Source organism: Chlamydotis macqueenii, chromosome 16, assembly GCF_036417535.1.
Source record: "Chlamydotis macqueenii isolate bChlMac1 chromosome 16, bChlMac1.mat, whole genome shotgun sequence".
Classification (NCBI taxonomy): Eukaryota; Metazoa; Chordata; class Aves; order Otidiformes; family Otididae; genus Chlamydotis; species Chlamydotis macqueenii.
The window spans coordinates 10291414-10319135 of NC_141571.1; the positions used below are offsets into that span (position 1 = coordinate 10291414).

General features: G+C 37.3%; 2 protein-coding genes across 4 annotated transcripts; one reads left to right on the forward strand and one right to left on the reverse strand.

Annotated features, from left to right (window-relative positions):
* On the forward strand, positions 1-27625 carry RTF2 (replication termination factor 2). Of its 2 annotated transcripts, none has more exons than XM_086760829.1 (9): positions 1-146; positions 1300-1394; positions 1498-1591; positions 1787-1926; positions 3222-3300; positions 20348-20461; positions 23439-23493; positions 23579-23662; positions 26140-27625. In XM_086760829.1, exons 1-9 carry the CDS (start codon positions 78-80, stop codon positions 26325-26327), a joined length of 918 nt encoding a protein of 305 aa, XP_086616955.1. In that variant the 5' UTR covers positions 1-77; the 3' UTR covers positions 26328-27625. The 2 variants fall into 2 exon arrangements, with proteins under 2 accessions (XP_086616955.1, XP_086616957.1); XM_086760831.1 differs by having other exon boundaries at positions 26143-27625.
* LOC104487735 (putative beta-1,3-galactosyl-O-glycosyl-glycoprotein beta-1,6-N-acetylglucosaminyltransferase 7) lies at positions 9110-11720 on the reverse strand. 2 transcript variants are annotated; one of them, XM_086761046.1, is made up of 4 exons: positions 10710-11720; positions 10167-10262; positions 9589-9636; positions 9447-9489 (listed from the first exon to the last, which is right to left on the reverse strand). In XM_086761046.1, the coding sequence occupies exons 1-3, from the start codon at positions 11683-11685 to the stop codon at positions 9602-9604; spliced, it is 1107 nt and encodes a 368-aa protein (XP_086617172.1). In that variant the 5' UTR covers positions 11686-11720; the 3' UTR covers positions 9447-9489; positions 9589-9601. The 2 variants fall into 2 exon arrangements, with proteins under 2 accessions (XP_010129094.1, XP_086617172.1); XM_010130792.2 differs by lacking the exon at positions 9589-9636 and having other exon boundaries at positions 9110-9489.
* Positions 27626-27722: the final 97 nt, after the last annotated feature.

The following is a 27722-nucleotide window of genomic DNA, read 5'->3' on the forward strand; positions in this document are numbered from 1 at the left end:
TGCGTCCCTAACCAGGGAAGGTGTCGTCTGTGGGGGACGCGGACCCGGACTCGGAAGCGTCGCGCTGCGGGAGCGAGATGGGGTGCGATGGCGGCACCATCCCCAAGCGGCACGAGCTGGTCAAGGGGCCCCGCAAAGTCGAGAAGGTTGGAGCGGGCTGCGTGAGGGCGGCGGTGGAGCGCGGCTGGGGGCTGTCGGACCGGCTTTGTGAGCCTGGGCCCTGACCGTGGGCCCGCGGCCTGGGCGGGGAGAGGCCCTGCGGAGGCCCGGTCAGTGCCGCCCTCCCCGCAGTGGTTGCGAGCCGGGCCTGGCAGTCCTGGCGCTGGCAGCGCGGAGGAGAGAGCCTTTCTGCGTGGCACTGGCCGGTCTGCGCGTACCGCCTTAGGGAAACTGTGGCGTTAGTGACAGCCACAGTGGAGATCCCTTTGTCTTCTGGAGGGATTTCTGGACATAAGTCATTCAGCTGAACGCATGGGGTTTAGGGGACTCCTTCACCTAGGGGTATGGTGTAATGCTTTTGGTAAATAATTTCATAGTATGAGCAGACCATTGGCCATTTCTGCATTCCATCTGCTTGCGTTCTGAACATTGCTTGGGCTCTCTTTTTAGGATGTTTTAGGGTAATGGATATACAGTGGCATCACGTGTGTGACTAGGTGGATGAAGACTGGGAAAAGTCTCACAGCAAGTGGCAGAAAACTTAGGCAAATTACACTTGTTCATGTAAAATAAGTAAATAAAATCCATTCCCTCCCCACACCAGACTATCAGAGTATCTGTGAACCTCAGCCTTTCATTTCTGGCCTCATTTGTAATAAAATTGGTGGGTTTAGACTGGAGTTTCAGGTAGCATCCTGACAACCCCAGATTTGCTTTTCTTGTTATTTTGTTCTTTACAGAGAGTGGACATGGTAGTTAACCCAATCAGGGATGAGATGTAGAACTAGAGAGAAGAGGGTAATGGAGAAGATGTGAAGTGCAAAAAAGAATAAAGAGGGAAGGGGACAGGTGGAAGTGGCGAAAAATAAGAAAATTTGAGTTAGAGTTAGGGAGATAGGTCCCAAGTCCCAAGATGCAGAAACACATTCGTAGATAGAGGCAGACCCTCAAAACTGGTCATGAATTTTGCCAAAAGGTTTTATTAAAGTTATTTTACAGATTAACTCTGAATGCAGAAAGTAGGTTTGGTAAGATACCTGGGGATTTGATTAATACTTCAAATATTACTTGATTTTATGTTTAAATAATTTGCAAATATAACAGCTATTTTAAAATCACGAGTATTTTTTTTTCCTTCAGGCTGACAAAAATGCTGAATTGGTGGCAAGATGGTCCTACTGTGCTCTGAGTCAAGAGAAGTTACGTCGGCCAATTGTAGCCTGTGAGCTAGGCAGGTATGAATGGTTCCATATAGACCCCTATGTTAAAATGTACTGATCTATAAATAAGCAAGTGTTATGAGAATCAAATATGACTCCTAAAAATTTTATGTTATAGGTTGTATAATAAAGATGCAGTCATTGAATTTTTGTTGGACAAGTCAGCTGATAAAACTCCTATGGAAGCTGCGTCACATATCAAGAGCATTAAGGTAAGCAGGTTGTGTCTAATGTTCAAGAGTGCCATCAAAGTTAAAAGATGCTACAAAACCTCCGTTTGCTTGTGTTCTCACTTATACTAAAAGTGTTAAAAAATAGCAAAGCACAATGAAAAAAATCTTAGGGAATGTTATAGTGTCTCAAAAATGATTAGTAAATAGCTTAAGGCTTGCATTTTTATTTTTCAGAATGTGACAGAACTAAACCTTGCAGATAATCCAGCTTGGAGCGGTGATAAAGAGTGTATAAAAGGTGACAAATACGATGACTTCCAGTCTGCACGCTTTATATGCCCTGTGGTGGGATTGGAAATGAACGGAAGACATAGGTCAGTAAGTTTCTGGATTTTGTTTTTAGATGCGAGTGCTGTGCTAAATTGAATACAGAGCAGGTAAAAATGTTTGAATCGATATGTTGTAACTCATGTACTTACTCAAGCCTTTGTGAGAAGTTTGTCCTCCTTTCAGAAGGAGGAAGTTCAGGAGACTATAATTTTGTGTTCAAGAGGAAAGAGTAAAAGTTAACCCTTTCCTAAATGGGTTTGTATGTGTAATAAAGAGTAGAGGGCTGTGTTTGCAGAGAAAAAGTGACTAAAAGTTGTTTGGGGGCTAAACCATGGGAGGTTGGTATGGGGCAAGCAAAGGGAGATTGGATGAGACCTTCCTTTATGTCACATCAAGCAATTCTACCTCTCCCTCCATAAAGATCAGAATGGATTTGGATTGTATGTCTGTTCTAATCCTGCAATAGTATCTGTTTTTTATTGGGCTGATGAAGGACATTTCTTTGCATCCTGGTTTGGACGAAATAGCAATTTATTTTTCTGTGCATGTGAACTTTGATGAGTGAGAAGAGGTCAGGATTACAGCTTTGATAGTTGAGCAGTATTTTTTCCTCCAGAGGCTGGTAAGCCAGGAGATATTCAGTTGGAATTGCAGAGAGGACTTGAAAAGTAAACACATTTTTACCGGAACTACCTTAGTATTTTTTAATTTAGTTGAGGATGATAGAGAGGAAAGGATTAATAGTAGCTCTCAAGAAAGGGAGATCACATGAACGATGTGCATAAATGCTTCACACAGTCTTGCAAGAATCTTTCATGTGGACAGCAGAGGTGTGGGAGAACAAGCACTGCCTAATGTCGCTTGTGACAGCTTTGCCGGAGAGCTTGAGTCAGAGTAAGTGAAGCCCGTGAGCTTGGTTACACATTCAAATAGTGTAACTTTGGAATCACCACCACAATCTGTTTTTCTACAGAGAAGCCTGTGTAGACCTTTAGCAAATGTACAAAAACATCTCCAGAGCTTCTGTTTTGCTAAGATCACCTTGAGAGATAGACATAAACCTATGCTGAATTATACAGACAATGAAATAACGAAATACGTGTTGTGTTTTAATGTGCCCAATATTTTTAATTCAATTCTTACATTGTGCAGATTAATAAGGACCTACTTAAAGGTGCTGATTCCTTAATTAGCTGCAAGAATTTGTAAAGAGAAAGTTAGTTGTGTCCTGCTAGCCCATTGCAGTATTGTTGCTGTGTTAAATCAGAACTGCACGTCTGCCTTTTAGACACAGGGTTTCTTAAAAACGATTGTATGTCTTGTTGTCTTTTCTTCAAAGGTTTTGCTTTTTGAGGAACTGTGGCTGTGTGTTCTCTGAACGTGCTCTCAAAGAAATTAAATCAGAAGTTTGTCACAAGGTAAGTTTTTCTTAAAACAATTAAATTAATCCCACAGGTTTTCTGTATTTTTTTAATAATTGGTATTTATAATAACCTCATTTGCATGCAGCTGTTTTCATGTACATGTGAATTCTTCAGAGTGTTCAGAAGGATGCTTCTAGAAATAGTGAAGTGGATGTAATATAATCTAGTCTGTCATCTTTTTTGGATTTTGGTGCACAAAGACAATGGAAACCAGATGTGAGAACATGTTTTAGTCCACATTTCCTTTGATTAAAGTCAGAGTGATTTGGTAGAGTTTTTTAATATATACTGATAATGTTCTCATTCTGTATTCAGAATCGGGAAGGGGACCAGAACTCTTCTGAATAGGACCGTGAGGAACTGGTTGGCATGCTTTCTGGTAGCTAACAGTTTATATCCAAAGCATTAATTAGCAGCATTTCCCCAGCACATTCTATTTTTATGCAGCAATGGGGCCTATAGTAAAATGAACTAGAACAAATGAAGAAGTGAGAAAATGAAGTGTTGTGTATTGTACATGCACTAGAATTAGGAATTGTGTATTGATAACCAGAATCCTCTTCTGGTATGCGTTCTTTAAAAAGGCAAAATCTGCTGAAGTACAGAATGTTTGAATGGTGTGGATTGCCATACATATGTTTCTACTGGTGCTAACTGCTGTATTTTAAGAATTACAATATGATTTTTGAACCAAAATCCAACCTATGGGATCCATGTGGGCCACAACGTTTTTTTTAGGTTTTTTTCATGGCCTTGCCACCTTCTGTCTACCAGTATGTGCACAGATGCCCAGCCCTGTGTGCCCCTGCCATGTCTGTGTGTGCGGAGGCATTGCTATGTGCCTTCAGAGAGTGACATGATGAGAGTAGTTCAAAAAGAATAATCACGTATTCAGACTGTATTCAGTCTCTCTTTTCAGCTGGCGGAATCTGTGTTTTCACTTAATCCCAGGGGACAAGGTTTATAGCGTGGATGTAAACTGGAGAAGTGTCAGTCTAGAAGCTGTGTGGCAGTTCTCTTCCCCACTGCTATGAAATTCAAGAAAGCTCTTTCAAAACAAGCTATTCTTGTCCATTAATTTCACCTGTGAGCCTACAGGGCAATCTTGATAATCTGCTAAATTGTAAACAGCAACGATTTCCCAAAGGACTTTGTTTGCACTGCATCATTACAGCATCTGGTTGACATTCACCAGAGAATACAGATATCCAGCAGCCCAAACAGCAGTTCTGCAGTCCTCACCTTCATGCTCGTGTACTTCCAATTAGATCATTTGAACTAGATAACAAACATGTATTTACATGTTACAAGATGCATATCACAAGATGTTGTGCTTCATGAAACTGTAGGAAATTACTTTCCTGTGCTCAGAGCAGAGGGTTGCTTCCTTTCCAGGACTGGCTCACGGGAACGCTTACCACTTTGTGAGAAGTCCCACTGCTCACTTTTTTCTCATTTTTTTCTGTGGCTGCTCATACGAGAAACAGAGCAATCCGTTTACCCAGTGGTATGTGGATCATGAAATAAGTGTTTAGGAAAAAAATTGAATGCATATGCAGATTTTGTCAAATTCAAGGAAATGGAAAACCCCAAGATGAAAAATTCAGCATTCCTTGTTTTATCTCGACAGTATTTGCTGTAGTGCTACATTTGAAAGGCTTTATGGAATCTAGGTACTAGGAGGATAAAGTGGTCTTCCTGAGTTCTTTTTCAAAAAAACATATTTTGCCTTAATAAAAACTTTACATGAAGAGCTGACAATATTAAATACATGTATTTATCTTTTTTTTTTTTTTTTTTTTAACTGGAATTGTTAAGACTATTGATGTCAGGGAGAGGCACAAGAATGTGAGACTGTCATGGATGAAGGACCTCTAGTAAAGCAACTGTAGTTAATGTGTGGGGATTTTTTCTAAGTGATTTGCCTCCCTTGGAAGGAAGGCAACCACACCATTCTTTCTAGCTTCACATGTTAAGTAGCAGTATACTGAAGGATTCACGTTAAAAAATAACATTAAAATGTGAAATCTCTTAAGGCAAACAGACACTGTAGCAGTGTTGAGAGAGAGAGATTGCCTCTTATTAACTGAATGGTAAATGCTTTGAACTGTCCTGCCAAAATATAAAACTCCCTGTCCAAAATTTTTTTGACAGAGCAATGAGAATTTTTTAGTGGTGTTTTATGTGGGAGAGCAAGCTTGTTAGATGAAGTGCTTGGGACAAAGCACTAACTGCTTAGACTGAAAAGCATTAAAAAAGAGCTCTGTCTAAAACAGAGCAACTTAGGAATACAAATTAAACATAATACCTTTTTACACAGGAGTGTATTCTGTTTCAGACATATTTTTGAGGTTTTGTACAGTAAGAAGAGAAAATTTAAACAATCAGTACTAAGTCACATGTCAAAATATGCAAGATAGGACTTTCAGTCAGCAGGAAGAGAAACAACTTCCAGATAAGAGAGTTTGGTGCTGTGTATTTTGTAGCAGAAGCACTGAAGATCAGGAGTTTTCTGCCGTCTTCTGCTTCGTGTTCTTCAGGAAGATTTACATGTGATGTGGAAATTGTCAGTTTAAAATGTGGACTGTTGAATAGGATATTCTCACCTATTGCATTTAATTATCCAAAGAGTACTAAAATTCAAAGCCCAAGCAAGACTTTTTACTCACTCAATTTGTATTTGATGGGATCTGCAAGATTGTAAATCAGTGCTAATCTGTGTTGGTCTGCAGATTTTGGTAGGGCCCAAAGTGATAAAATGTTGTATAACTTCTGTTCTAACTGCTGCTTGATTCTTCCATGGGCAATCTTTGATGCCAACTTGTTTGGAAGTCTGCCATTTGACAAAAATTTTAGAAATTATAGAATAAAAGAATCATCTAGCAGTGTGTAGCATCTACTTAACCTCACTTTTGAGGGGTTGAAGAAGGCACCATTACCAATTTTTGATGTTGACTCTCCTAAGAAGTTACTATTAATGTAAGAGGTAGTTTGGAAACCGGGTAGTTGCTATTGAGTCTGTGGTGGAAGTTCTTTTTCAAGTTCAAGTAGTCACTCTGGAAGTTAAAGACAAGATTACATTTTAAAATGTAATTTCTTGTATTGCTTAAAATACATTGTTTTCAGAGTCAACAGATTCTAATACACACTTGAAACAGACCCTAACTTTTAAAGTCTGTGCCATATAAAGCACTTAATCAAACATTTAACTTAAATACAGAGCTATTGGACATGTGCCTTGGGCTTTTTGAAACAGAAATTACGCATATTTTTTTCTTTCAGGTACAGAGTTAATGTGTGTGCAGTACGATACAGAGCATGGTGTTTCCTTGAACAAGGTCACATTGACACTATAAGCTCTTAGATCAACAGTCACCGAAAGTTAGTAAACATTGGTTGCTGACCTAAGAGTTGTGATCGATCTCCTTATAACATGATAACACATACAGATCTTAGTGAACACTTACGTATGTTTAAATGCTCTCAGCTTGCACAGTTTCATTACTTAATTTTTTTTTTTACTGTTGTTAGAAGTAAAAAAGTCTTTCAGGTTATGATCACTCAGTAATGAGTAGAATACTGTTCCTTAATGATTGAGAATGGAGTGGTTTAATCATTTTAAAATACAAAATCTTTTAAGGAAGGAGGATCACACTCCAGTGATTTTCCTGGATTGACATGAGTAAAGTCATCTCTAAATCATATTTCAAGAGGGCTTTTTGTGCAGGTTTTCCCAGTTCGACTGGTTCAGTTTCTGCAAAACAAGCCCACGTTACATAGAATAGTTTGGGTTGGAAAGGACCTTCAAAGGTCATCTGTAGTACTTGCTATTGAATTTATCCTTTTAATTCAATTCAGAATGAGACAACATTTGTTCTGTGTGATGGTGATGAAAGGTGAAAGCTAGATACTGGATTTGCTGCAATGACAGTAACAAGGAACGTTCCATTCACTTTTTAAAAGACAACATGGAGTAGCTATATGCTGACAGTACCCTACAGTGGACTGGATATGGTTTGGGGAGAAATTAATTATGAATATTGCTACGATTAATACATGCCAGGCACCCATTAGCTTCAGTAATGGTTTTCAGAGGGAGTCTCAACAAGCTCAGTGTGAACATGCTGAATGGTTGGGTTTTTTTCTTTTGTTTGTTCCTCTCCATAAAAAAAAAAAGCATCTCCAGCAATATTTAGCCACAAGTCCTGGATTATACATGAAACTGAGTACAGGCCTTTGGATTGAGTTTGTAAGTTTCTGTAAATAAATAGGAACCAGATGGTCCTTCTTTAGGTTAAAGTTCATTTTCCAAGAAACGCATGTGGGAAAACAAGCACAGTTCCAGGAACCTGGGAATAAGTTTGTAATAAGAAACTTTAATGTTCTATTGTTGGGTCATTTGTTGATTTTTTTTTTTTTTTTTTTTTTTTAAAAAAAACACTTAGTCTGTAAGTCAGTTTTACTATGAAAACTGAGGGATATTTTGGGTGCGTATTGAGGCTTATATCTAAATTGCTCCTGGTCATTTATTTATAACTTGTAGTTTCTGATCAAGTGAGGTTTAAGTAATAGGATGTATTTTACTAGTTCCCATCAGAGTTCATGCAAAATAACTGGGAGTTTATTTGGATTTACTGGAATGGAACTTTAATCTGCATTCTTGCCAAAATACTTCTAAAGGAGGAAGAACAGTTTGAAATTACTTCTCACAATGCAGGTTTCTCCAAAGTCTCTTTCAGTAGTAGCACCTAACTAAAGACCTTTGGAGACAGGGTGTAGAGATGGTCTTGTAAGACATTTAATCCCATGGAAAAGTTGTCATATTGTATGAAAGACCACAACCTGCAGCCTCTCTGTTTCCTCATATTCCCCTGATCTTTTTGGTTGCACAAGTGAAAGGATTACTTTAAAAGAGTCCTGAAGAGGAAAGGGCAACTTTTGCCTGCAAAAGGACTGGATCCTTGTTCTTTTTTTATTACTATTCCCTGGTTTTGCCTGTGTTGTGTATTGAAAGCCACTTCCTTACTGTAGATCAGGAAGTGCTGCCTTTGGTCTGCAGAGAGTTTGGGAAATTAGATGCTCATCCTGGTTGCTGCTAAGTGTTGTCTCCAATTGCAGCAGACTGTTGCAAGGTTCAGGGAAATTTTTTTTTTTCCCCTCAATCAGGCACATTGGGATTTAAAGATGGCTTTTCATTAAGCTTTCCTTTGTTCCTTTGCCCTCAAACTTCCTATGTCTCCTTGCCGTAAACTCCTGCAGTGACTCAGAAACACGGACTACAAGGTAAATATGCATTGCAGAAGCCCTACTACTGTTACTGGCACACACACCCTTTTCATTAGGAGCAAAGCCTGAGTAGTGCAAGAGTGATGTTGCCGTGCTACACAATGAAATTAGAGATGCAGCTGGCCATGGGGGGAAAACCAAAACAACAAAAACAAGTGAAATGGACTGTGTCTGAAACTGGTTGTCGCTTGCTTATCTAAAAGCTGTGAAATTTTAGCATGAAATTTTAGTGTGAACTTATTTATTCAAAATAATCTATTTCATAAGACATACAGTAGATATGACTTTAACTTATGCTCTTCATATTTTATCTTTGTTCAGTCATTGCTTCCATTTTGTTATTTTCATACCAGTTAGTCTGTTTTTTGGCTGCAGACATGAGGAATGTGCATTTTTCCAGTTAAATAAGTCACTTAAAGGATTATTAACTTTCCCCTTGTCTTCAGTAAGTTATAGATTTAGACATGTCATTTCCTTTGAGAATTAACCCATTAGCAGTTGTTGTTCTTTATCTTACTGTAATAAATAAAAACTGTTTATTTCACTGGCAGACTGGTAGTACAGTATTGTGCTTACCCTCATGCTGTAATGCACACAGTGAAGTCTAGGGCTAAAAACGTTAATTTTTTTCTGTAAGTATTTTGAACACTTCTTTAGATGTTAGTTAAGCTCAAACATTCAGCTTCATGTTGAAGTAGTTCTCTTCCTGAAAACGCCAGTGATCTTCAATCGGGACTTCTGCCTGGTGCAGCACTTCAAGCCTGTGGCGTCTCTCTAGGCAGTCCATAACGAGTGGATATGTTGCAGCCTCAAATTTGTTGGCAAACAAATGAGGTGACTCAATAATCCACTGCAAATCCCCTAGTCCATAGACACAAATGTCTCTGACGTAATGACCTACAAAGACAAAATGAAGGTATCTTAAAGTAGCAGAAGCTGAACAGAATCATTAAAAAAAAAATAGTTTCACTGTAGAATGTTGCTAACAAAAATTACCTTTTGACTTCATTCAGAGCATCACTGAAATATATCTGGAGGATAATGCTAGACCTTAAACATAAAGGCAGTGGTTTGGGTTTGTATTTTACACAAATGGATACCTGTTTAATCATGCAGTCCTTTACTGTGCTGAGTTTATACGGTTAATATATTTTAATTTTTTTTTGCATTCTTTCCAAACTCTCAGCACTATTTTCCTTTTTTATTATTGTTCAAATGGAAGATTTAACCCAGTGTTGATGAAAGCATCTGACAAACTTGATTGTCGAGTAAACCCCCTACTCTTCACTGAAAACTGCTCAGTCAAGTTAATGCATTGGTAATTGGATGCTGAAAGAAGGGTTGTCAGTATATGGATACTGTGACAATCTTTGCAAGGATACATCAGCAGCTATTTAGTTTGGATACAGTGGAGTAATCAGTAGGACATCTTGCTGTTTTGGCTGATACTTCCAAAATAAAATAGGTATGACCACTGTGGCACATTTATTAGCTAGTTTAAGGCATAATATGCAATTTGCAATGAATGGTAGCCAGTGAACCAAACTTGAGTTCATGAGCAAAATTCACATTACCTGTGCAGCCTTTGTGTTTGGTTCCTTCTTGTTCTTTCCATTTAATGGCTCGTATGTTTCCTTCCCAGTGTGCATTCGGTGTAGCCCCTGGAGCATCTTTAAAAACATAAGGTTCTAATAAGATTTCTTTCTACTTACCACAGACAAAAATTTTCACTGCTGAAGACTTTTTAAATGTAGCTACCTTAATTATTTATTTACAGAAATTTTGTCATAACAGACACTGTTCTCAGATTTATTGCTTTTTTTAATGACTTGAGAGCATGAGCTCTTTTTAAATCAACATTTTTGTAGCCTTGTAGCTAATGGTCTGCACCGTAAGTAGTGCTTTTCTGGAATCAAGCTTTGTTTCTCAGCTGTCAGGTGATGCAGCTGTTTGACAGGGCTCCATCAAGGCCAAATAAATGACAGTATTTATGCAATGCAACTCACTTAAGTGGTGATGCTAAGCTCTGAATTGGAGCTCACTAGCTGTCCATGTCAGAGACCTCACAATGCTGTTGGTCCAGGGGTTACACATAGTAGAAATAACATACATCTTACCATTTAAACGATTCAGTGTGACCCAGTAGTGTTCATCCGGACTGTACGTGTCTCTTGACCATTCAAGCAAATCTTTTGCTCGTGCATCAGTCAATGTAAACTCTACAAATTCTTTAGTGAGTATGTAATAGGCACTACCAAAATATATTGTCAAGTTATGTGGAGGCTTAGCTTTTATATTCTTTGTTGGATATACGTATGACATTCCAGAATGTACATGTTCTCGGTAACTAACCTGTGTCCTGTGTTTCATATGGAGAGGCTGGACTACCCCAGGAGTCATATTTTTACCATTCCATTTACTTTTGATGTATTGTATAATGTCTTTGTTTGTTTTAATGGGATAATCTTGACCACATAGATTAATAACATAATTCCACTGAATTTTGGAATGAACTAGATCTCTCATGCAATTAATATCAGCTTGTAATCTTGAAAATCCTGCATAAACAACACTTTCTCTTTTTGAGGAAATAAAAATATTTTCAAAGCAATTAACAATGTTTTGTACAGCAGCTTTATAATCTTCTGGTGACTTTTCATCAACATGTATGCAGTAAATATTCTGAGGCATATAAATAGCTCTTAGCAGCTTTACAAACATTTCCAGATCCTTGTGAATTGTGATGATGTATGCCAATGAGAAATTTCCTTCTTCATCTGACAGTGGTCTTGTGATAAAATGCAGAGTCTTCAAAACTATGGAGCAGTTGCATGAAGTCTGAATGCAGCTGAGTGTTCTGGGTTGGTATGTAGTCTGACAAAAGTTTCCAATTTTAAAGGCAGCAGCTTTCCCCACAAACAGAGCTGAACAAAGTTCATCTGGGTAAAAACCACACTCTGCTATATTTGCAGTAAATTTTTGTTCATTTGGCTCTTCAGAAGTTGTATCCTTTAGGTAGATGAAAGTGTAGATGAACATGCAGACAGCGATGCACACTAAAAATCCTGATTTTGCTGCATCAAGTGTGTTCATCTTTTATTTTCCAGATACCATCTTCTCATCATAGTTTAATTTAAGCATCAGATTATCTGAAAGGAAAAGTGAGATAAAGAGAGGGAGAGAACCTTTTATACTTTTTTTTTTTTTAAATAGATGACATATTGGTGATGCGTTTATAAATGTTGAGTTTATTCTTTTTCCAGTTACTAGGAGGGACTGTGTGTGTGCTCGTGTGCGTGCTCACGCTGCAGTGTACTTTGCCACTGCAAATGGTACTTGCAGAGCCGTGAAGCAGTCTTTCTAGGACAAACAAAAATCCAAAGAAACCAAAATGCCTTTTTACACTTCAGCAAGGGGAGACCTAGCCCATCAGATAGAAGTTTCTGCTACTTTGGAGGAATGTTTGTGGCAGTAGGTGAGTCCAGTGCCATAGGCTGGTCTAGATCTGGCTCTGGAATAGGGAAGGAGTCTGAGCACTGTGTGCTAAGGAACAGCTGCTGCTGACATTTCCTTAAGGTCTGGGAAGCCTTAAGTTCTGCTGGAGGACCAGAATTCAGTAAATTAAATCAACAGAAAATGTATTAAATAAGCAAAAGGAAGAGACTAAAATGTAATCCACAAAATACACTGGTTTTATCCTTAAAGTCAGCAAATGTTTCTAACTCTTTGAGAGAGGTGGGGTTTTTTTTTGTTCCCTGACATCTTTGTATTAGTGCTTTGGAAAACAGAACATGCAGACAACACTCTTCTTATTTTTAGCATATGTGCATATCCTGAGATAAGTACACTCCTGCCAGTATTAGCATTCAGAGATAACTGTGTAATTTACATCAGTATTGGCATAGGAGTTTTTCCATTGTGATTTTTTTTTTTCTTATGTATACTTTGTTGGAAAGTCAAAAGAATGAGAGTGCAGCAGTCCTGAATGTCACAGCAATTACATGAAGTCTTTATCCTTGAAGCATTTGGTATGGAACTTCCTAGACAAAATTCCAGCGTTGGGGGAAGGGTCCATCTACTGCCATTAAGCTTCGTAGTTAAATTAAGAAAGATTTTATTTTTAAGATAATTTTCTCTTATTTTATTCCATGAACTTGTTTTTAACAAAATTTGTATTTCATCTGTAAATATTTCATGCTTTGCAGCTGTCAACATCAAATGTATTTGCTTTCACATAGGAACAAAGAACAAGGATATTTTTATGAAGATAGTTTCTTTATAGGAATGCTGTTGTAGTTAGAAGGCTCTACGTTTTCATTAGATAGAAGCAGAAAATACTTTTTTAATGAAAACTCAGTATACCTTTGTCTTAGAAGCTTGAAAATAGAGGGCATTGTAGTTAAAGTAGACATAAGGCACAGAATTTAACAAGCATTAAAAATACAGAATATGAACCAAGAGAATGGATATTCTATAATGCTACAATTTAAAAATCTTATTAGGCTGTTGAGAAAGAATTTATTTATCTTACTGTCCTTACTGGTATGCACTGGATTTCATGCTGGAAGAATGCCTTTTTTCCACTTAGCATTCCAGAAAGGAATGTTAAGTTATGTTAGGTGGAGGGTTCATCCATTTTGCTTCCATATTCTGTCAGCAGTGCTCTTCAGTCTGCATTGAATGCATAGGCCAAAGAAAACATTAGGAAATCAGGTCCCAGAAGAATATTTTTTTTTCTTCACAGCTCCTAAGGGATACATTGACTGGGTAAACAAGCATGATGTGAGTCTTTCATCCATTTGAAAAAAAAACTTCAGCAAATCAAATGCACATCAACCTTTCAATACTGTGTGGAAAGGAGGAGTGAGGGAACACCACTGAAAGGTGGAAGCCAGGATTTTCACAGTAAAAATAAAATACACCAGTGCTGTAGCCTGCTACCAGCTGACTCCTAGAGCCGAGAACAGATTTGCATAAGGACCATTATGTACCCAACAGCAGAAGTTAGCGAGAGGGAGTGTCTGTTAGGGGAGCACTGATTTTTGTGGACCTGGAGTCAGGAAAAACTGTTTTATTCTGAGTGAAAAATTACAGGAGGAGCATTGAGGTTGCTCTGAATTAATAAATGTGGTGTGGTCTCTACGGTACGTTCCAGGGAAGGTTCATTCTGGATGTAAGAATTACACTGAAGACACCGGGCAGTTAGAGGAATATTTGGAACTTCATAACTGTGTGCAATATAGAACTGCTGTACAGAATGAGCATGCTCATCAGTTTTGGGGTTTTTTAAATGCATCTTTGTAGACAGGTTGCAAAGAGTAGTTCCCTATGGAACCAAGCTATAACCTATTTGTTTCATACACTTAAATTCTTATTACCTTTCAAATAATAGCTCCCAGAGATGTTTCAGGTTGCTAAGTGTTTACTATGGATTTTTCCTATTGAACTGCATGGCATCTAGAAGCTATATTTCATATGGCAGCATAAAAGTGCAAAAACATCTTTCTGGGAAATGACTAAATGATGAAGCCTTGCCTATGAGAACAGAATTTGACATGTTTCAGCCTCAGAGTGTAATTACAGAATGAAAGCACTGGCTTTCTGATAGTGTTTTACCAGATTTAGAGGTAGAATTGCAGCTGTTATCCCACTGTGTATGAAATTTGCTGCTTAGAATGATCCTCTAGCCCCTACGCTACTGTCTGCTGTCAAGGACTATACTACCGTGTTCCCGCCTGTCCTTGAAAAGCAAGATACTGTACTGTTGAGAAGATGCACTGCCCAGGCCATAACCCAGTCTATGCATATCTTGCCTTTTAATTGTATTATGCAAGACTCCATAGTTTAATTTCATTGTGCAAGATAACGATAACTACTATACTCAGAACGTCTCTCTGAAACTCAACCTTTTCTAAGTTATGGACAGGTTTGCTAGATCTGGCGGACAACATTGTCTTAATTTTTAAAAGTGCCGAGAGTAGTGTTTGACATTCTTCAAAAACCAACCTGTTTGTAGGGGTTTTCAAGCACCTTTGTGTCTGCTTTTATGGACATTACTTAACAGAAAATTGTTGTTGTAAGCCTAAGCTCCTCCATCTGAATTAAAAAGGTGAACTCTAGGGAAAAGTGGTATTATGTTTATGCCTAAAAATAAGCCTGTGAAATATCATCTCAGTTCATCAAGATCCCATTAGCTATATACTTTGCTGTGCCCTTCACAGTAACAAATCATTGTACAATTCACTGGTTTTCGTACGTTTTGGACTGCATCACCTCTAAATATTCTATTTTGTCTGTACTCTGTGTTTGCTTAATGTTAATTAGATAAATTTAGTTTGTATGACTTTATAATTCAGTGAAACAAATACTTCATCTTCTAATTAAAAAATGGTTAAAAGGCATTAACTCTTTATTTCCAAATGTTTTTGTCTGTTTTTGTCTGAAAGGTGTTTATGCAGGCATTGCTGTAGACATTTTATAAGCAAGTGAATACTCAGTCCTCTAAAACTTTAATGTTAAAATTGGTACTTTTAACTGCTTTTTCCTTTGCTTTGCTTTTTCCTTAAGCCTGGGCAAGTATAGAGTCTGCTTCTGTGTTGTGACATGGATCAAGTAAAAAAAAATTTCTTCATCAAACCCAATTAATACTGCCTTAGAAATTTTAAGTTAATCTTACTTTAAAATATTCCATTGATATTTACTGATAAATGTTAAACAGATTTATAGAGGTTTACCTGTTCATCTTCGTTATTTTTTTGTTTCCTTGAGTTTTTTCCTTGCGCAGTGTGTTTGACCTCATAACAATTTAAAACAAATACTGTGAAAGCTATATAAACTATTAAGTTATAGAGCTGTAAAAAAAATTAAGTTGCCTGCAACAGAGCATGACAAGTACTCAGAAGTACTGTGATTTTTATGACAAACAACATTGGTAGGAGTGACCTCCACCCGACTGTACACCTATGACAACATAATAAAAAAAAATAACACTTACTGCAGATTTGAGTATTTTTCAAAGTTGAAATGGTCTCTCTGAAGTGAAAAATGTTTTCACTTCATCAAAATTAAAACATGTTGTGTTTTAATAAAGGAAAAGCCAAAACTTGAGGCCTTACAATCTGATTTATTCAGGCTTACCTTGTACAAAATTAACCAGGAGACGGCAGCATAATAAAAATAAATAGAAAGTCCCATTGTCCTTCAGCAGAATTCTGGCAGCGTTCTTCGTCCTGTCGCTTGTGTGGAGATCTCACGTCGGTGAAAGGGGTTAAACATTAACGGGCGTGTTTTCAGCTGCGGCTTCGTCTGGCTGCCCGCAGTGCTCCGCCTGTTTATTCCGCAGTAACGCGGCTTCGCTTCAGAAACCGCCTCTGCCTCACGACAGGGAGAGAAAACTGGAGCTGCTCCAGACTTCTGCTGCCACTTTCAGCCTTTAAAGGGCTGAAATCAGACTTTCCAGTATGTAAAGTACCTTTTTTATAATGATAAATGGTAGTGCTTTACCTCTGCGCTGCTCAGAGAGCATGCTGGATGGTGAGAAGTGGAAAGGAAACGAACTCCCTCCTCCTCCCCCCCCCCCCCCTCCCCCCTCCCCCCGTAGTTATTAACTGTTTGCCTGCTGAAACTTTCCAATTTGCAGCAAATAAGTGCAGCAAAGAATTGCCTCCTGTCATTTCTAGTAGCTGGAAGCTTAAAAGATAATAAATTAACATCTCCTCCTGAAATGGAGTGTTTACCGCGTTACTGCTTCTGTAAGGGTTCTCGGGGTTTTTAATAAGTGAAAAGTTAACAACTTAAATTTACTGGAATTAGGAAGCTTTGGGGTTCTAGAAGTGAGTCAGAAGGCTGGTGTATTTTGGACACGTTCAGCTAAAAATAGCATGTTGGTCAGAAATAAACAGAGAGAAAACCTCAAAGTAAATCCAGGCGCAGCTGCAGGTGTGGCAGATACAAGAGTTGGCCTTGACTTTAAGGGGAGCTCTGTAAATAGAGGCTTCTGCTTAGACAATATTTTTGTAGTAGGTGCTACAGCTTCTGAGTGACAGTTCACGCTCTGAATTAGTGTGTAGGAGACTTTCTACTTTTCCCAAGTTATCATTTAATCTGCCCCATCGTACATCTGAATAGGGTGGTAATGTCAAAAATTGTGTTCATCAAATCTTACACTGCTGAGCTTCTCGTGAGTAAATCTCTGGAAGAACATCTCTTAAAACATGTTTTTAGTTAACTGTTACAAGAGACAGTAATCTTTAATACATAAGCTTGTGTGGCTGGTAAATGAAGGGTGACATGGTCCTTGGTTGAAAGGATGCCCGTTAATCCTCCCTCTCTGTGTTTGATGGGGACAGTCAGGTTGTGGTCATACACATTCTGTAATCTGGTGGGAATTGTTTTGGAAAACTGTTCATGTCTTTATGTGTTTCATAGTCGTATTTAGGAGGACTGCAGGAGTTAACTTAGTGTTTATAATTTGGGAAAGAGGTTTCAGGTTTCTTGTAAGACATTAAACTGTAACATTGATGTAAGCATTTGGATATGAAAAAAATATTTGCCTGTTGTTTATTTGTATTGTATTAGGACTGGAGTAGTCATGCGAGGAACTACATCATAGTAGTACCAAAAAAAAAAAAAAAAATCACTCTCTCAAAAGCAGTTTACAGCAAGAAACATGGTACAACCATTGTCTTGTAGAGATGAAACTTAAGAAACTGTAAATTTTAGAATTCAGGAAACCATCTTAAACTAAGATTTCAATATTAATAAAAAGAACTCTTGTATTTTATTTACAAAGAAAGATAAGATAGCCTACTATATTGAAATAACTTGAAATTTAAAAGGCCTTCATTGTCTGAAAAAGTAATTTCACTATTTCTTTTACTAGTTTAAAAGACTATATTTATGCTTAAGCTGATATGTCTTTTGCAGCGTATAATACCTTTATTGTTCTATTGATTGTAAGTCTTCAGGTTGGTTTTAGTTTTTTGTGAAGTTGATTTTTGTGTGTGTGCATGTATGTATATACACATAGGATATGTAAGGTACATAAATTTACGAGTATCAGGCTTTGAAGACTTTTTGATCATACTTGCACACCTTTTACATAATTCCTTGATGCAAGCATGTGAAGCTGTTTAGATATAAACAGTTTTGAACACGCTTTTATTATTGGACCCTGAAAGGACTTTTAGACAGAAATCAAGCTGCTTGTCCAACATCTCTTTCATTTGACATCCCATAATTCTTCAATTACAGATTGAATCTTGCATTCGAATCTGCACGCTGCTGTTCTAACACCGTTGTTTATTGCAGAATAGTTTTCAGTCTCATGTAGGTATATCTTCTATTCAAGGTGCTGCAAAAACATCAAGGAACTACAGCAAGTACCTTCATAGGTATTTGAAGTCCCAATATAAACAAGGTACAGCAAGGGAGACCCTGTCATAATCATAAAACAAAAATCTGCCCCAGAAGACCTTAATCTGAAGGAACAATCTTTCTGAGTTTGCAAAACTGAAATTTCTTTCTGCTTTTTATCTTGACATTTCAAAACATTGAGATAAAAGTCTTTCTTTTTGCATGAAGGGGTAGCGAGCATTTTTACAAATCAGAGTTAAACCTTTGCATCCAACGGTACTGACAATTACAAATGTTTGGTGCACGTATATGGTGCAACAACAAATTGTACCTGCTGGAGTTAGTGAAACCTGGGAAGGTGGAGTTGGTTCTATGCCTATAACTTGCTGTACTTAAAGTATGTTTAGAAGTGTTTGGTCTCCGTAATATAATCTGGCTGTTGTCATGGCAAAAAAATTACCTGTTTCAGTGAATGGTAAGAGGACGTTGTCTTTATTTCCCTGTTTCTTGTAAATACTTTTCATTTTATAACAGTTCTGCCTGTGTTTTCCGGATGGGAACCTGGATTTTCTTCCTTTTTCAAAATGCAGCATTTATTGAAATTAGAGTCCTTTGACACAAACTTTTACGTGGAGGAAACTTCCACTTATTTTTGTATACTTAACAGAATATGTTTTTTAAAATTATTGCAGAAATTTACTTTTAAGTCACTAGCCTGTAGGAGGATGCTGGTCTTTCACGCTGTATTCTGAAAACACCCCACTAGAAGTGAATGTGTACAACTTCTTTAGAATCAAGACAGCTGCTAGTTGCTCCTCCCTCAGTATGAAGATTGGTTGTCTGCCTTGACTTTCTAGACTTCTCACTCACAAGTGTCTCAGATCATACCAAGCTGGTATTTCTAACAGTAGCTCATTGAGTAGCAGTGGAAAAAATTTGGGCTACTCACCCATTTCTTGTGTGAGACTTATTATTCTGCTTGAGTTACTTAATATGCATCTTTATAACCCTTCTTCTTCATAATATCTCTGGTCGCTTGTGTTCAGATTTAATTTTTTAAACTGTGTTCATCACTCGAGCAGACTGTAGTCAAAGTACTGTCCATATGTCCTTTCATTTGTTTCATTCCTATTGCAAATGCACGAGTAACCTTTCTAAACAAAGGCAGGATTATAAACTAATCTTGCAGATTAACAGAAAGCTTCTGGATTTAACAAATAACAACAACAACAACCAAAAAAGGTAAATTGAGATTTTAAAAAAGAAAACATCATAATCGATGTGCTGGCTTCACCAGATGATTGAAAATGTCCTTAGTGAAACATCTGTGTCTTCAATCAGAAGACAAATGTGGAATTACATGAAGCACAGTACTTATCAAGATTAATTTATAAATATACTTTGAAGCTTGGTAGTTTAATATTTAGTTTAATAAATCAGATGAAGGACAATGAGAAGGCAAAACTGAGTTAATGAATAATGCTGCTTTTATTACTCCTTTTTATACCCATAACCATAATAATATTTTTAAAAAGTAAAACAGAAAACCCAAACAAAGGAGATTTTCCAGTCTAGCTGTTGGGGAGAAAAATTCCCTGGAGCTGTCTGTTCTCCATGTAGAGGAGTAACACCTTTGGTGTTCCTAGTCAGTGTAAAGGAACTGCTCCTGTCAGTTGTGGTGTCTTGTATTACTGAGTTGAAAGACAAATTGTAGAACAGAGTGGCATAATGCTTGGATCTTAATCAAATGCATTCATAACTTTAAAAAATCAGAAAGAATCTTAGTGTTTTGGTTTTTAGCTGTGGGGTCCAGAAAATTGAGTAGATTCTAGTTAGGACTACTTTGTTTAATCTAGTCACTGTACCTTTTATGCTGGTAAAATAAAGAACCCATGAACAAAAATACAGAGACCTTTTCTTTAAAGAAAAAAAAAACAGAATTAGTGAAGAGTGTTGTTTATAAGGGACTGATGATGAAATAAATATGCAATTTCCGTAGCCCTATTACATGGAATAGGGCTTTGAAGAGAACAAAATATTTTTGTATTTCTGAAATTATTTTATAATTTGCTATGCAGATTGATATGTGAACCGCTTTTAAATGTAGGTATTGGAAGTTCACAATTCACTAGTAAGATGAGTATTTATTCTTTTTGTGGAGAGGGATACTGTTAATCATTATTTTGCTCAGTGGTGAAAAGAACGGAGCTTTTTCCTTCTACATTTTAGGTGAGAAGATGTATTAGACTGTATGAAAAGAGAACTATTGGAAAAGACAGTGGCAAGGGGAAGGATTGGAGAGCTCCTTGGAGAGCTTAAACAAAGTATTAATTCTAACAAAGGTTCAACAGCATAAAGATACTGAAAAAAATACTAGTTGTGTCCTTTTTTTTTCTTGAAGTGTGGTGTTCCCTTTCAAGAGGAAGATGTGATTGTCATTAATGGTAATAAAGAAGATGTGGAAGTATTGAAGAAAAGAATGGAGGATAGAAGACTTAAAAGCAAATTAGAAAAGGTAATCTTTTTATACCCTGTTTAAAACAAAATTGAAAGAGTTCTCATCTGTAATGCAATCTGCTCTCAAATCGCATAGCTTTTTCTGCTTGTCTTCCTGCAGACTGCAAGACTTACTCAGTAAGCTGTGTTGTACTTCAGTGCTACTTTTAGAAGTAATGAGATTGCATGCATATTTTCTAATAGCATATTGAAGTTGTATATACTGAAACTGCTTTTTGAGTAACAGGTAGTGCATAATGCTCTGAAAATGACAGAATTTAATGCTGTGGGTAAAGTGGACAGTGTGCCAGGTTTTTCTTGAAACAAAGACTTTGTATTAGTTAATTCGAATAATAAGCAAAGCCTTCTCTGTATTTCATTCAGTAGTTCCTGTTTTAATGTGATGGTATGTCATTAGTTTTTTCATCTCTAAGTATCCTTTACTGGCCACCGTCAGAAACATAATACTGGAATACGTAGATTCCTGGTCTGATTCTGTAAGACTACTGTTTGGAAATTTTGTTATGTTCTGTGGATCTCATAGCCCTGAGTGGTTACTGGTGATGCTAATTCTCACCATGCTGTTAAGGTCTTTGGTGCTTTTTTTTTAAACAAACAAACAAACTTCTTTTTAAATTTTATCTGACCAGGCAAAATGCCATGGAAATAAAGTCATTGCAGCTCTGCTATACACTCTACTGTCTACTACTGCTCTGTGAAGTGGTAGTTGTTCTGTGGTACTGCACAGTCAAATGACAGTCCTGCACATGGGACTTTTTTTCAGCATTGCTGTTTTTTTTCTGAAGTAGCATTGCTGTTCTGGAGGATGACAAAGCAAGCAAAAACTTAGTGTTGACACAGTCTAGAGTGCAGACAGATTAGTTGCATCTCAAGAGTGTGAATCATCGTTGTCTGACACTTTCATCAACTGAGAGTTTATACAGAAGTTGATCATCTCACCCCTATTACTGTGCTTGATTTTGTCTACCTGTAGGATTTGATGGCATACAAATGTTTTTCTAGATTGTTTTGAACATATGATTCCTTCTTATCATAGAATCTGTATTCATTTGTACCCATATGACATCGTTGGGGCTGGGCAATAAAAGAAAAAAAATCCTGCTGTTCTGTTTCCTGTCTGTTCATAGGCTGTGCACTTAGTGTCCTGTAGCTTCTGGCATAAGAGCAATGCTGCAAATCTTACGCTGTCTCTTCAGATGTTGGGTTTTTTCTTTTTTTCAGTACTTTGTAATTAACTGTTTAAAATAATTTTAAAGATAATTTGATGATAGAACATTGCAGATCGCAGATGAATAATCAACCCCCAAAATACTGATCATTTGCACTCAATTTTCATTAGGAAGGTGGCCCTAACAAAGCACCTGCAGCTTTGGTTCAAATAATTTGAGACAGTCTGAAAGCTGGTGCTGTCCCAGCTTCTGTGCAATAAAGAAAAAGTACCTAAGTGTGCTTCAGTCTCTCACGGGGTCAGCACAGTCACTCATGGTGGCAGATGAAAGGAAGTAATGTTTTGGTCTTTGGGCTCTATGTGCCTTAGGTGAATATGCAGATATTTTTTGTTTGTTTAGTGGAGTCTTACATTACAGGCAGGTACAGTATTTGCAAATCTCTCAGCATGCATCTTGCATTTCATCCTCAAGTTCCAATTTTTTTTTGCAATGCTGCCTTGCCTTGCTGCACCAGCTGATTGTTTTGCAGCTAGAACTAGTCTTCTCTGCTGTCGCTGGCACCATTAGCTGTAATTGGAGGTATGTGAGCCCCAGCCCCAGTATCAGAAGTCACTTCAGAAGCAGAAAGCATAAGGAAGACACAGCTAGCACTAGTATAAAAAATTATTCAAGTTCAACTTATGTAATGTGTGCCCATGATGAAATACATACAATATATATTCATTATGTATAATATATATGCATACATATATTTACAAACATCTCGTAGTTCAGATGCCAGATACTGGGAGGTAACTTTTCTTGGTAAATCCACCCATGGTGACAAAGGTGGAAACACCCTGAAAATAGATTTTTCATGTACGGTGAAGGACACCAGGAGAGCCAAGTCTGCTTTTAGAATAGTGACCCTCTGCCACCACCTTCTGGCTAAGCTTTGCAGCAACATGTGTATGGCATTTCTTTCCTCAAGGAAAGAATGTATGCTTGACAGCATAGGTTCTTCTAAGCTTTATAACATATGTTAAATATATTTATTTTGTTTGAGTTTGTGTAGCTTTCTTGAAATACGTACGCCATTCTGAATGTATACAGAGTCATTGTTTGTGATAATAATGCCAATGACTGTTTTAATACATCTTTCTTTTTCAGCTTGGCATTTATATAATCAAAGCCAGTAATAGGATTCTTATTGCTGTTGTTTGTTTTTTTCGTGTTTTTTTTTTTTTTTTTTAATCTGGATAAACATAAATTAACTTGGAAAATCTGGTCTGCAGATGCTTTTAAAAAATTTACATTAACTGTTTGCATCTTTTCTTCCCAGGCAATCCAGCAACAAAGGGCTCAGTTATTGAAAGTTACCCAGGAGGGATTTTTTTTTTTTTATGAACTAAATAAAAAGTGAATATGAGATGCAGGATTATTATGAAATTTTTATTGAAAAATGTCTTTATTGATTACAGTTAACTGTGTCCTGTTTAATGTTGTGCAATTTACTGTCCTGCCATGTGGGTTCAGAGTATCAGATTACCTTAATGATGGTAACACACACACTCCCTGCAAAGTATACAAACCAAAATATCTGGATAGTTTAGTTTTGGCCTGTGCTATTTTCTTTAAGCTGCCTTCAAGGTTGCCAAATTGTTATTTTTCTGTACAGAAATAATACCAAAAGTATGGACCAATGTTGTAAAAGGAAGACTTTCACTGTGTAAGACATAAAAATGAACTAAATGGAATTGTGTGTCTGTCAAATACAAGTTGGGAATTATATATCCTTTCATAATAGTTCTGCTTGTGTTGTTTCAGAAATCAAAGAAATGTAAGTCAGCAGAGTCCGCTTCTCGCCAAGAAACCGCTGAAGGTAATATCATAGCTACAAGTTACATGTAGCCTTCTGAGTCATGAAGATTAGTTATTTCATTTTTTTCCTTTCGTTGATTCTCCAGGTCCATCAAAGGCTAAGAATGGAAAGGATTCTATCAGTTCCAGTTCTGGAGAAAAGAGGCAGATTATCTTCACCAAAAGTTCAGGTTGGTGTTTATTCTGTTATCTAAATGTGAAAAATGTGAACAAATACTTCTGCCTGGAAAAATATTGTAGGAGAGATCCTCCTCTGGCTACTTTGTACCATAGTTTTCAGAAGCTACCCTCTCGCTGCCTTTTATTTAATCCTTCTAAGTAATAATAGGTCAACTCCTGACTTCAAGGAGTTGCTCACTTTTTCGAAGAGCTCCCTCTTTCGAAAGTCTGTCCTAAAAAAGTGCCTTTCCAAGCTTTTCCACACTGCCTCTTGAGCATGCACAAAGCTGCTTGTTCAATAGAAAACTGTAGTCAATTTAACTTTTTCTTAAAAAGAGCTTTGTTTCACGATCTGCAAAATCTACAAAACTGACTCTGCAGAAAGTGTGCACGGCACTCTGTTCGTCCATTTTTCCTTATTTCTCATCTGCTGTCCATCATCCTGTACTTGGAGTAAATAGTCCATAGAGTAGAGATTGACTTCTTGTTACACTTTCACAGAATAGCTGAAACAACAGGGTCTCTGCTCACGCTTGTGACTGGCAAGTGCTGTAGTGATGCAGATAGCTAATAAAAATAATAAACATTTTTAACCACATTGCTTTTTCTTTCACTGTGAAACAAACCAGATTTGCTTGTTTATGTCATTTCAGTGTTGCTGTGCTTTAAGTTGGTGGGAACCAATTTGAGTGAATGACATTAGAGATTCACAGTGACGTAGTTGAGTGTTTGGTATGTCTGGTTTATTGGCTCGGAGGTAGTGTGAGGAGAATTAGTTGTTGTTTTCCTTAAGTACGAGTGGTCAAAAATCTATTATGGCAGTTTATTTCAATGAAGTATATTAAAATGTCCCAAGCTGGTGACTTGACTTTTAGTCCTCCATTTTAGCTTCTCATTTGCTATGTGTCACTGGGAGCAGTGGAATATAACTTCAGGATGTTCTGATGTACCTACAGTACTCATGCAGCCATGAGTAAACTTGGCAGTCCTTTACTCCAAAGGATGGTGCCCTCTCTTTGTGTAATACATATGATGTGGTTTAATGTCTCCAATCGTACTGATTTTTTCATACAGGACTATAAGAATGGGTACCTTTTTTAAGTCACTCTGAGGTTTCTGTGTGAAGTATTCAATCGTGTACATTACAGCCACAGAAAAACTCAGTATAATTTGTTTGAAGAATCTGAGAACAGCTAAATGATGAACTGTATATAAACTGTGAGAAGATGGGAGAATTTTCATCAGAAATGCCTTACCTGCCCCCTACTGTCTGTTTTTGTAAAGGATAGACTTTTTTAAATAGTTCATTCCAGAGGATTGTAAATGTTCTTGGATGTTTAGGAACCTAGTAATTCTAATAATGTTTGATGTATTTTTATTTTCCAAGAGTGTAAAAGGTAAAATATGCCTTTTGAAATGCCAGATCGTTGGTTTATGTTTCTGACAGCAGTTATATTGACCAGCAAGAGATTAAGAGGAGAGTTGGAAAATAAAGGAAAATCCATGGACTGAAGAATGCCAGTAGCGTAGGAATTAATTTGTGAACATGGCACCCTAAGGTTTCTGGACTTGCAGCATACATATTCATTCTTTCAAATCCAGTGTTTGGTAATTCTTTCCAGATGACTGTTGGTGGCATTAAAAGCAGCATTCTCCAAATATAAAAAGGGTCTGATCTATGATGATCCAGGGTTGCACATATAATTCCTATGACTACATGCAGCAATCGGTTAAATACATTTTCAGTCAGGCTTCCTGCTGGCTATTTACATGCCATCGTGCCTAAGTTAATCTAAAAATGTAGAGTTTCTGTAGACTTCAATGTGTTCATTTCTTTGCACAAGAGACTTGGCACATGCTTTTTTAAAATACTGTCCTGCAACTTTGGAGAAAGTTAGAGAGTTGTTAAGAAGGAGAGGGAGGGTGGGTTTTTTTTGTAGCAGTAGATACAACACACTGAGAGAGATGGTATCAGAAACAGAGGGATGGGCATTTTCCTATCCCAAATATAAAATGATGCAGACTATTGTTATTGGTCCTAAATGAATTTGCAAAGAATAAAGGGAAGGGAGAGATTCCCTGGGGACAGTATGTCTCAAGTTTAGCTTTTGTCACTTGATACCTAATTTCCAAACAATGCTTCAGGGTGGTGGAATATTTTCATGTTTCTGTATTAAGACTAGAGTTCAGAGCCATTTTTCACTTAGAGAAATAAATTTTGTCAATGCTGAATTACAGTGCAAGGGTTTACACAAGTAGCATGGAATTCCTTTCTCTCCAAGATTTCCAAATGCATTTTGAGCATGAATTCTAAAAGGTAGGAACATGTTTGCTGTTGAGTACAATTATATTTGTGATAGCCCTGAAAAAATGTGTATACTTCATCTCTGTACATGTTATTTTTTAAATACTTTTATCTATCTTTATTTAAATAGTTTTATCAACTGTAAGCTTTTGTACATGCTTCATGCTATTTCTTTTTCTCTAGCAGAGAATGGAAATTCATCAGTACCAGGAAAAGTCAACAAGGCTGCTTCTACTACCACGAAGAGATCCATTGCAGACAGCGAGGAGAAATCTGAGGCATACAAATCTATTTTTACATCACACAGCTCAGCAAAACGTCCAAAGGAAGAGTGTTCCAATTGGGTTACTCACACAGCATACTGTTTCTGAAACAATGATGAGCCTGATTGTAGCATTCATTACTGCTTTCCTTCCCTAAGGCTTCTTCTGTACAACTCTGATACAGACCTTCTGTTGTAATCTGATGTTATCTGGAATTATTAAGTTTGTAAGTTGTTTATAGACTTATGAATAACTAATGAGCTTGTATAAGTTGCAACTTCTGTTAAATAAGAAATAGGTCACCAGAATCCATGTTGTATCAGCAGACCTCATTCTAAAATGATGGGTTATTTGCAGAAAAAAAAAAAAAAAAATCTTTGTTTCTTCTGCCAGTGGGATGCTGTCATTCTTACTCACACTACCTGCTGTCCTCAGTAGTAGCAGTGAGGGTAGAAGGATGTGGCTGCTGCCCTCGTCTATTGATATTTGCCACAGCTGTAATTACAATTTTCCACGTATTAGTACAGAAATTTAAACTTTTTGAAACTTTCTGATAGTAAAAAGAGCAATAATGCTTTTGTTCTGTACTCGCTAACTGGGCCCTCAGTAGAACCAGTGTATGTTTCTTGAAGGTTCTGTAGGTATTTGAAAGTAACTTACCTTTTGATGGAGTGTATGAAAGCATAATCTCGCAAATGTTTGTACAACATTCTTACTGTATGTATTGCTGTAGCCTCTTTTTAATAACAGGGTATTCACTTGTAAATCACTATCTATAAAGATGAGCCTGTAGTAGTAAGGCTGCTTTTTTAAGAAAAAGTTTTTTGGGATTTTCTTTGGAGGGGTGTGTTTTAAAGCTAGAAGTATCGGGTCTGAGCTTGCTTTCTTTTGTCAGAGGATCAGAATACAGTGGAACAAAAGCATGAGTTTCCTTTTCTGCTGAAACAGTAAGGTTCTGTGTACACCTCTGAGGAGCAATTTGCCATTTTGAATTCAGCAGCTTACATGAAAATACGAGCCTTTGGACTGGGCCAGAGAAAAACATGCATGGTGACGCAATAGGAGCGGGCAGATCTTAACTGGCTTTTCAGGGAGAAACGATTGGGCACCAGTGCCGTGTGAGTCAAACCCACTGGTGGCTGATGGAGGGAACCCTTTTCAAGGCTGGAGTTAGCTTCTGAGAACGTTTCTCTTTCACTTTGCAGGCAAGTGAAATGTGCTGCTTTCACAACATCTGTTGTACACATTGTTTTATTTTCTGACATAAAATTCTTCACAGCAAACAACTATTTGATTGTTAATTGCTTGTTACAGGAAGATGCGAAGCATAGTATGTAATTCGATTTTGCTTTTATATTTGTTTTTTATCCCTGTGCTGTTGATTTAAATAAAACTTGCTCCTGTCATGTGACCGTAACACTTTATGTTCAGTTGAACAGAGATAGAAGTGCTTATTTTGTCAGTGTTGGAACAGAATAACTTCTTATGGGCTTTCCTTTGGCC

What these genes read in the sequence shown, in the direction of transcription:
- LOC104487735 (XM_010130792.2), bottom strand. Translation starts at nt 11,685, where the DNA reads ATGAACACACTTGATGCAGCAAAATCAGGATTTTTAGTGTGCATCGCT. An exon ending in CACACTGAATCGTTTAAATG is followed by an intron (nt 10,263 to 10,709) that starts GTAAGATGTATG and finishes ATGTTTTTAAAG; the next exon opens with ATGCTCCAGGGGCTACACCG. An exon ending in CAAACACAAAGGCTGCACAG is followed by an intron (nt 9,490 to 10,166) that starts GTAATGTGAATT and finishes TTGTCTTTGTAG; the next exon opens with GTCATTACGTCAGAGACATT.
- RTF2 (XM_086760829.1), top strand. Translation starts at nt 78, where the DNA reads ATGGGGTGCGATGGCGGCACCATCCCCAAGCGGCACGAGCTGGTCAAG. An exon ending in GGCCCCGCAAAGTCGAGAAG is followed by an intron (nt 147 to 1,299) that starts GTTGGAGCGGGC and finishes TTTTTCCTTCAG; the next exon opens with GCTGACAAAAATGCTGAATT. An exon ending in GTAGCCTGTGAGCTAGGCAG is followed by an intron (nt 1,395 to 1,497) that starts GTATGAATGGTT and finishes TTTATGTTATAG; the next exon opens with GTTGTATAATAAAGATGCAG.